The 10,485-nt window shown below is 30.3% G+C and overlaps 2 protein-coding genes across 5 annotated transcripts; one reads left to right on the top strand and one right to left on the bottom strand.

The window, feature by feature from the left end:
• Nucleotides 1-777: 777 nt before the first annotated feature.
• LOC106764242 lies at nt 778-2,222 on the top strand. 4 transcript variants are annotated; one of them, XM_014648498.2, is made up of 3 exons: nt 781-890; nt 1,027-1,088; nt 1,290-2,222. In XM_014648498.2, the coding sequence occupies exon 3, from the start codon at nt 1,307-1,309 to the stop codon at nt 1,904-1,906; it is 600 nt and encodes a 199-aa protein (XP_014503984.1). In that variant the 5' UTR covers nt 781-890; nt 1,027-1,088; nt 1,290-1,306; the 3' UTR covers nt 1,907-2,222. The 4 variants fall into 4 exon arrangements, with proteins under 4 accessions (XP_014503982.1, XP_014503984.1, XP_014503983.1 ...); XM_014648497.2 differs by having other exon boundaries at nt 1,275-2,222; XM_014648496.2 differs by lacking the exon at nt 1,027-1,088 and having other exon boundaries at nt 778-890; nt 1,275-2,222.
• Nucleotides 2,223-6,392: 4,170 nt separating this feature from the next.
• LOC106764268 (heterodimeric geranylgeranyl pyrophosphate synthase small subunit, chloroplastic) lies at nt 6,393-7,456 on the bottom strand. The gene has a single exon (XM_014648532.2). The coding sequence runs from the start codon at nt 7,400-7,402 to the stop codon at nt 6,584-6,586; it is 819 nt and encodes a 272-aa protein (XP_014504018.1). The 5' UTR covers nt 7,403-7,456; the 3' UTR covers nt 6,393-6,583.
• Between the last annotated feature and the right edge of the window lie 3,029 nt (nt 7,457-10,485).

Raw genomic sequence — 10,485 nt, 5'->3', positions numbered from 1 at the left:
ATATTTCAAACTTCCATTGACACTTTTTATTTCAATAATAAACTCATTTTATAATCTTAATTTTTTCTCTATTTTATCTTGTAAAAAATGATAATAACTTTATTATTAACATGAATTAGTTTTTACACACATGAACAAGCTTTTACATAAGTATTAAACTCTAATTGCAAATATCATAAAAAGTAAGTTTTTATCTCAAAGACGGAATTTTGAACAATAAAATTTGTGATTAAAAAAAATCAAAGTATTTCTGTTATTTTCTCTATTTATCAGTATGAAATTTCATTGTTTTACTCTATTATTAATTAGAAACTTCATTATTTTTGGAAAAAACATAATAATTAATTTATACAAAATTTAATCTTATTATAATAATGAATTACATTTAATATTAATTAATATAATATGCTTATGAATTTAATTTGTTTCTATATAACAATTAATCATGAATTATTACGAAATTCTACATTTTAGAGATTCCCCCATATATTACTTATCAGGAAAATCTAGAGAAAGATTCGGCAAAAAAATAAAATAAAAGGTTAAAAATAATCACACAGTTAGAGATTAAAAAAATACGTGCTCAGCTAGAATAAATTTACTTAAATATTCAATAAAGCTTCAGGTTTTCACTCCTTTTTAATAGACAAAAAAATATAAAAGTAGAAATTAATCATTAATTTTAATATATATATTTTACATTAATAGAATTTAAAATAAAAATAAATAAAAGAGTTAATGGTGAGGTTGTAGAGTTAAATACTGGACAGCCATCATTTTGTGGACAACACTGTCTTATTCTTTCCTCTTCAGATTTTGGTGCTGCAGTGTTCTTCACTTTCTCTGTGTGCTGCTTTCATTACACTTTAACTCTGCAAATTCATATTCAGGTAACCCAAACCTTTTGGATTTTCATTCACCATCACATATATGTCAAATTCAACTTCTCATGCTATCACAATTCAACTTCACTCCACTTTTATCAACTCAACTTTTTTTTTTTTTTTTTTACTTGGCATATTCCAGGAACCCCATTTAGAATCTTCATAAAGTTGAATTATTTCCTGATTTCTGGACAACAGAATAAGGTTGTTCTAATTTTTCCTCAGTAAAATATCACATATCTCACTGTATAATCACCTCCTGTGATTTTTTTATTCCTACACTTTTGCTTCTTGATTTCTCCCTACAGCTTCCAATTTTTCTCTTCTGTTTTATGCTTAAATTACTGAAATGAAAATTCTTGTTCAATCATTTGAAATAAGTTTCTTCAGATTTTTGTTATGCAGGAAGTGGTTGATTGATAATGGGAGATAAATATAGTCCAGGCAGGAAGCACAGTGGGATATGGAATTCGTTGAGAGATGGAGATTTCGATGAAGAAGAAATTTGGGATGTTATCAAGAACAGAAGTGATTATGGTTCTTCTGGGGTTCGCAAGTTCAAAGAGAAGGATCAGTCCTCTGCTATTCCTGTTCCTGGTAGGCCTAGTGCAGCCAGAATGGTGCCAAGATCTAGCAATAGCAGTAACAGTAACAGTAGCAGTGGTAATTCCTCCAATGAAGCCAAGGTTCTTCAGCAATCAGCACCTGTCAAAATTCCTGACTGGTCAAAAATTTATACGAGTAACCCCCCCAAGAATAGTACTTCAAGGTTTGATGCTGATTATGATGGTGAAGATGATGGTGCTGTTAACTATGGTGGGGATAGTGACGAGGATGGAGAGGAAAATGATGAGCCTGATTCAAAGCTTCCTCCACATGAGTTTATTGCCAGAAGGCTTGCAAGGAGTCAGATATCCTCATTTTCTGTTCTAGAAGGTGCTGGGAGAACCCTCAAAGGTAGGGATCTTAGCAAAGTGAGGAATGCTGTTCTCTCAAAAACTGGTTTCCTTGAATCACTATAAAGGGTCTTCTTCAGTGGCAATGTACTAGTATTAGTTCTTTCAGATTTTGGATGTATAGTGAGTTTGAGTTTGTAGTTGGTGGTTACTTAGCAATGGAGATATTGGTTCATGCTGCTTGGGGTATAAGAGCATTTTTTAGCCATGAAAACTGTGAATCAAATATGCTGTGGCAAACATAACTGATTTGAATTTCCTGTTGTACCAAATTGATGGGATCTTTGTGTTTTTGAGCATCCATAAAAACACAAAGGTGATTGTGAATCATAATTTTAATGCCATTCATCATTTTGAAGGATAAAAGTGTTTTTCTATTCTTCATTGATTGTGATTTTCTGTGACTCTTTTTTTGTTTTCTTTATCTTTGTCTTCCCTGTGCACAAGTCCACCTCTCCCAGCCTAGGCCTACTTCCCTCCTCCTCTATTACTCTATAATGAATAAAGATTCTGTGAGGTGTATCCTCCATTGGATGAGGAGAGAGATAAGAAGAGATGGAAGATAAAATAAGAAATTTGATGTGATGAGTGAAAAAGATAGAAACAAAGAAAAAGGAGGAGTTGTGAGAAACCAGAAAGTGTATAAAATTATTGCTCTCTTAATCATTGATGAGTGAATGGTTTTTTTTTTCAATACTATTTCCCCCATCTGAATGCTATTGCATTAAGGCAAATCAAAGTCCATTGAAATATTGAAAAACTAATATTACTGATATAGCTTCCAAGAAGATGTAACATATATCAGCACTGTTAAACTTTGCACTGATAAACTAATATTACTGATATAGTTTCACTAAATAGTTTCGAATTTATATAAACTATTCATTGGTCTAAAGCTGAATGAGTTTAGAATTTGAAATAAATGTGGTATGAACTCAAGTACTTGTTTGTTTGTTCAGTTAAGAAGTGACAAGCATTTACAAATCTGTAAAATAACGTGACTTTTATTACCAGAACTCTGAAAGAAGGGATCTAAATTATTAAATCAGTGTGTCATTGGAAATTGACAGAGACATTCACCAACTTCGAGTCATCTAATAATTATAGAGTAGATCAATGTATAGTATGTAATGACGTGTGACAATATGGGAAAAGAAGAGAAAACAGAAACACCCAGTATGTAGTAGTCCCTATCAGTTTTCACCTTTGATCACCATAACATTAATTTAATACAAGCTACTATAGAGTATGCATTTTGTAGCTTGTTTCAATTTTAAACCACTTTTATATTCTCCCCAATCATTTTCTTACCTCTGTTGCCTGTTTCGAATTTCGACTTTCATCACCTTGATTCCATGCTAAAAAGAATTACTAAATGCAAAACTGATTAAGACCCTTTATGTTTTAAGTTAGAAACACACGAAGAGAGAATTAAATTATCTACTGTGCAATATCATAGTGGCGTTATAGTATCATCTAGGTAACTCTTGGTGATGCTGTTATAGCACAGTCAAGGTATCAAGTGTTAGCTTCGTGCATGACACATTCCATATTTAATTTAGGAACAGCAGACTGTCAAATACTGGCAAGTGAGTGTTTTCAACTTATCTTCTTGTTGTAAGACACAATATATGAAATTCATTGAGTGATAGAAACAAAAATATAGAACATTGTAAAGCATTCTTCTGTTATGCAACCTCTTGAGAAATCAGTTCTGGTATTAAAATTAAAAGAGCTTTTAAAACTGTCAATGATCAATGGTTGGATTAACAGTATTGTTTTGTTGCTTTCCAAATATACCAAAAAATTTAGTATTACAGAGATTGCTTGGTTAATCCTTATAGATGGTAAGGGAGCATTGCATTTGATTGTGTCCCATTTTCCCAACCAAAATGTTAGGTGCAGAGTTAGAGTAATAGACTATGGTAACCTGGCATTTGTCTCTTGCTCCACATGGGAAAACCAGCTTCTTAATGAAAATGTTTCCTATGACAAAAATAGCATGATGGCAGACCTTCCACAGAAAATGTCTAATCTTATATAGGACATTTTCTTTCCAAATAACCCTCCACATTCCCTCTCGGGTGCCCTATGAAGAGGATCACATTCACCTTCTCACTTCACATGACATGTTTTTAAGTAACATTAACTTATCAACTATTTTTTGGATCCAAACTATAGATACAGTTATCTGAATCTTATTAAAGAGTAAACTTTAAGCTTAATTCAATCTTACAAAACTATCATATAGATTTATACTTATTTGTATACTTTAAACTGACCTTATTTTTAATCGACACGAAACTTCTAACAAATCTAATAATATCAATTGTTTTTTACGTCACAAATAACGATTGACATTAACTTTTTAAGACGTTGATATGAGAAAAACTTATGAAATTAATATTTAAGCAATCATAAACATATTTAACCCTTTAATATTCATCCATGTATGGGTAATAATACCTTACCTTGAAGAATAGTATGCAAAACCTTCTTGGACCTACATCAATAATGGATTTGGTTCTCTAAAAAGGGCACCAAGCCTACTTTGCTAGATGAGTAGTGTGTATCTATACAAAATCCTGAATCGTATCCCTACCATTTTTCACTAAAGGACAAGACTTTCCAACTATGCTGGTGGAATCATTTTTTTCCTACTACCCTTATTCCTCAACCACAAAGAAATTTAGAAAGGTGTAAAAGGGCTTAGGAAAATTGGCTTTGCATAAGATGGAATCACTTTCAAAGACAAAGGAGTTCCCTTTTTCTCCATAAGCCTTCAAGATTAGCTTGTAAATTGTCCTTGGTCTACTAATGTGGAGCCAAACTTCTAGTCCAAAGATACTGATAATATGTATATATCTCTATTTTAACAGCATTAGACAAATGAATAAGCATACGATATATTGTCTATCCATCCTTAAAATAAAATTTTAAAATTAAGAAAAAATGAAATGTCTAAAATTTTTCAAAAACAAAAAATTATGCTAAGCAGATCTCTCCAAATATTGAAAGTTATGCAAGTTGAGAGAGGGGATCTGAAACAAGAATGATGTACAAGGATATTACCAAAAATTCAACAGAAAATCTAAATTTAAATGAAATGCACGTTGTGTTTTTTGTTGTATTTTTACTAAACCTTCAAATTAATTTTTTTAATATATTTTAAAACATAAAAATTCATCTGTATATTTTAAAAGTTTAATATAAAAACAACACCAAAATTAATATAAAAATCCATCGGTAAAGAATTGAACTTCGTTTATTGCAGTTTGATAAGTGGGCTTTTTTTCTAGCCCGTTTGCTAGGAGAGCTATATGCCATCATCACATTTATCTTGAAATTAAATATATACTAAACTTACATTCTTATCTCATTTAATTTACTTTTAAAATAAAGAGTGAATTACTTAACATTTATTGAAATTTATCCCCCGTTAAATCACTTTCAGCTTATTTTGAATTGTTTGAAGAAAAATATTTTTTGACACACCTAAATTTTTTATATTTATTTGATACTATTTTTACTTATTTTTTATTCTCTTCTTTTTTTGAAAAATTATAAAATTTTATATTTTTTAGACTATTTTATCCTTATATTCCGTGTCAAATAAGTGTAAAAGTGTGTCATAATATTATTACTCTTGTTTGAAATAACTTTTTCACGGAAGAGGTTTTCCTTGATATTCCAAACTTGCTTACGAATGTTTCCGTTATTCCTCCAAGCAACTAAATCTTAAAAATAAAATAAAAATATTATTATACTTATTGAAATAAGTTTATAATAAAAAAAAAATCATAATCCTTTTAACAAGTCAATGAACTTTTTTATTTTAATTTTGTCTACAAGTATATTTTTGTTTACTAACCTCACTTGGTTCAACTAGTATATTCTTGTTTACAAGTTCAATCCAACAATCAGCACAAATTTCCAATTTCAATTCAATGATTCAAACAATATTATTTGCGATTGAAGGAAACGAATTTATAACCCTAACTCCAATTTCATTCACAATTCTTATTCACACAGCTCAATCATATAAAAAAAAAACATCATATAAACATACAATTAATAATTACAATATATTAATCACACGAAAATTTGTCTTTGTAATTAATTTTATAAAAAGAGGATATTAATATTAACATATAATTAATTTTATAATTATCCGAATTCATTGTAGTCTAAATTCATAGTATTTTAATATTTTAACAACACTTTTTTATAACTGTATCATCATTTTATTTATCTTTTTAAATTTATTTAAAAAATAAAATATTTAAAACGAATTAATCATAAGTTACCATCCAAGCATTATAAAAAAAGTGATTAAAGCAACTTTTTCCAAAACTATAATATTATTGACTGAGTACGTATTAATAGAAAGTTAATGGCATAATAAAAGAGTTTACTAATAAGCTCGTAAAAAAGTCAAATACTTACTTAATTAACTAAGACAACTAGCTAAAACTGGATTTATTTTTTCATATTATACTAAAAATAAAACAAATTAAGTCCTGTGATTGTAAATAGACTATACCTATTTTGTATCATTCCTTTTCTCAAAACTAATGAATGAACTAGTATTTTAAAGGGCTAAAATATTCTACTAATTTAATTCTATTTAAAGTTTGTTTCAGACAGAAGCTTGGTATTGAAGTAAATATAGATATAAACTAAACTAAAAAAGTGATGATGAGAACACGAACATTGTTGGTGTTATCAGATGATGTTCCATAGCTAGTAGAAATTAAGAAAAGTGGAGATCATTCGAAGATCTGTGTCCTTGAAAAACTGCAACTCATTGAGTGCGAGATTTCTGTGTTCTTCAACATCATGGTTGTGGAAACCCCTCTGCGCCATTCCCCTCATCATGCCCACATGAAACCCAAACCTTCTCAGCCTCTCAATCTCCTCCTCACTCCCACCTCCGACCACCGCACCACAGGCGGCGCCGCATGCATGCAACCCACCCTCCCCTTTCTCCACCACGCGCTTCATGTTTCCCCCCTCCAACGTTTTCTTCATGTGCTGCGAATCTATCAGCCCTTCCGAACCCACCGCACGTGATATCTCGATTATCACACGCATCACCCGTTCCGGGCTTCCACGGCCCGGCCCGTCGCCGCTCGCCAACAACTCAAACCCAAGCGGAACAATCCCATCCCCGGTCAGCAGCGCTATGTTGGACCCCTCCCTCAAACCAAGCTCCTCGTGCACGTGCGCATTAGCCAGGTTTAGTAACAGGGCCGCCGCAGCGTCCATGGCCTGGCGGCGCTGCCCGCCCACGAGCTCGCAGGCTGCAAGGCATAAAGCGGGGACGGTGGTCCGGGGGGAGTCGAAGACGAGGCGGTGCATGGGCTCGAAAACCTCGAGCGGCTCTTTGATGGGAATGGCTTGTTTTAGGTGGGCTTCGATGTCGGCCTGCAAGGAAGCCCAGTGAGGGTAGGGAGTGGGTAGTGTGAGGGGCGTGGGCTTTACGGGTAAGGTGGAACGGGCCTGGGCTCGGAAGCGAACCCTGAAGGTGGCGTTGGCGTTGAGGAAGATGGTTCCAGACATGGTAAAACGAAGAAGAATAGTTATGTGTGTGGCTGTGTGACATGTACAAGTGGATATGAGAGTGCGTATTTATGGATGAAATCGACTATTCAACTGTTACGCACTCGCTTCCATTGCATTCCTCAATTTCATTCATAAGACTAATTAAAAAAACTAATGATATTTTAATAATTACAAGACTAATTGAAAAAACTAATGATATTTTAATAATTACAGACAACATTATACTTGTGACTATTTTATTGGCATGTTTGAATTTATTCTAAAAAAATATTTGAAATGGACGAATCACAAATTATCACGTATCTATTATTAAAAAATTATTAAAAAAAAGTTGTTGAAAAAAAAAATTTCTTTAAAAAAATATATATTTTAGTTCAAAAGTTTTAGTAAAAAAAAATTGATAAAATATTTTGGAGTATTAACCATTAATGTTGTGTTTGATGACATATAATAAGATAAGAAATTAAAGTGAAAATTGGATAAAATTAAGAACAGGCGTCACATCCTAAATCGAAATTAGAAATTATAGTCACAGCCATACACGTGAAGTTGGTTGAGTGCGTTATCGTAAAAGGGAACAACATTGGATTGAAGGGCCCAGATTTTGTCCGTAGCGAATCATACACACCAATTATCGAGGGTTTAAGTGTCATTCTAAGTCCTAGATATTTAACGTATTTTTAACGTGTTTCGCGAGTTTCAAATGTAATTATTGTCACATATTCAACTCTTACTAATTCAAAATTAGTGCCTTTAAATGGCAGACAATCCAACAAGAACGAAATACGAATTCGTATGAAAATACATCAATCAATACTGTTTTTCCTGTTTTTAATTATATTAAAAATAATTTTAGTATATCAATATTAATATATTTTTAATAGATAATAGAAAAAAAAAACTCTGGACCCTTTGAAACTCCCATCATCACACGTAACCTTAATTAAAAGTACCTCTGTAATCTTTCGATAAAAAAATAACTATATAATTATATCCACGCAATTTCATCTAATATTAGTAAATTTAGAAGTCAAGCCACCAATAATATATTCATTAAAATGTTTAACACCAAAAAAAAGTAAAAATAAAATATATTTATTAAAATGTTGAACACATAAACAAAAACAGGCACGCTTTTCCACGGTGGATAGAGTGGACACATAACTTGTTTTATTAGAGTTACGACAAATGCGCGGTAGGTTCACTGGAAGGTAGCAATCACACGACTATTAGATTATTCTAAATTTAGATATCATTTTGACAACATTTGAATATTGATTATGTGTTAACATGTGATTAATCAAAAATTACTCCACAATAATGTTTATGATTATTATTATTGATTGTGGAGTAATTTTTTATTGACACATAATCAATATTCAAATGTTGTCAAAAAAAATATTATCTAAATATCATTATTCTAATCTAATATATGAGTTTAAACTTACATATCATCCTTAAAAAGATTTTTAAAAATATCATTTTTAAATGTAATTTAATATTGATTACTACAAAAATAAATATCTCAACTCGGTTAATTTAGTATTAACGAATGTTAGACAAATAATATTTATCGTAATAAATCTAGTTCCTAGATATATGTGCCAATTATTAACTATTTGGTCTAATCATATAAAAATTTCGTATTTCTGATGATTTTTTTAAACAGGTCTTTTATTTATTTTTTGTTTTAATTGAATTTTTATTTTTCAAAAATTTGAATAATTAAGTTATTGTCCTTAATTTTGTTTTAATTAAATTTTTATTTTTCAAAAATTTGAATAATTAAATTATTATCTTTAATTTTGTATTAACACTGTTCAAGAAAATGTTATGTGTTACTTTGTGTTTATTTTTTTTTAATTTTAAAAATATTACACATTGTGTATGAGAATGATAGTTTGATGTGGCATTGATAGGATTAAGGTCAACTATTCTTGTATTAGTCTTGAAGTATCTAAATTTTTATTTTGTCATTGTCACGTTACAAAATATCATGATGTGTAATCCTTAAAAGAAAATTAAAAAATATTTATAATATTCAAAAAAAAATTCATAAAGTGATATGTAAGATCCTCTTTAACAGTTAGTATGGAACTAATAAAAATATCTAATTTTTAAAATATAAAGACTAACTGAAATAAAAAATAAGTGAAAAATCTATTAAAAAAATCGTCAAAGATAGAATTTTTTTGTATGATTAAATGTAATTGTTTTCTTGCGACCTTATTTCCAAGTAAAATTAATTTTACAGATGAAGAATAATAAAATGAAATTGTAATATATAAAACGAGAAGAAAGTGAAAGGAACATAAGAGAGTCGTGGGTAGGACACAAGGCTGAGAGGGAGATTTCGCAGAGAAATTGAATATGATTTTCAATTTGTTTTTGAAATTTGAAACTTTACAAAAATGTTTGAATAAAATACTATAACAATTTCAATAAATTTTAAACATATAAATTAAATGAGAGAAAACTTCGCAGTTATTCTCAATCATACCCTTACCTCTAGATAATTTGTGATTGTATTGCTGATAATTTAATCATAAAAACACTTCCACTCTTGTATATATGTATGTCATGAATTTAGTATATATATTTCAAGAATTTATTTTTGGTTTTCAAAATCATACACATGAATACATTTATTCTTACTTGTTCATGTCGAAATGGGACGAGATATTTATTCGAAGAGTTTTTGTCACCGTCGAATGTTTTTAGTCGAATGTCTTTACATTATGAAGCTTAAGTCAGAATTATTTTCTGTAGGTCTCTTATAATTCAATAGTAAGTGAAAAGTGAGTTTACCTCAACATTAACTCATATTTATAGAATTTATAAGAATTTGACCAATTAATTTTCTTCTTAATAATCAATAATACAAATCTTAATAGTTTAACAATAGTCGTTATGATCATCTTAATTGCGTTTTAACTTTGTTCAACGGTTGTTGAGACCAAGTACTCCTGAGATCGAAAATCTTTGAACCAAAAGTCCTTAAGATGCTTTTTGACATGTTCCCCACTTCATCTTCTTCTTCCTCCATTTCGTCGTTGTCTCTTATCGGTCAAATCTAAACT

Source organism: Vigna radiata, chromosome 6, assembly GCF_000741045.1.
Source record: "Vigna radiata var. radiata cultivar VC1973A chromosome 6, Vradiata_ver6, whole genome shotgun sequence".
Classification (NCBI taxonomy): Eukaryota; Viridiplantae; Streptophyta; class Magnoliopsida; order Fabales; family Fabaceae; genus Vigna; species Vigna radiata.
This window is presented reverse-complemented; position numbering and strand designations above follow the sequence as displayed.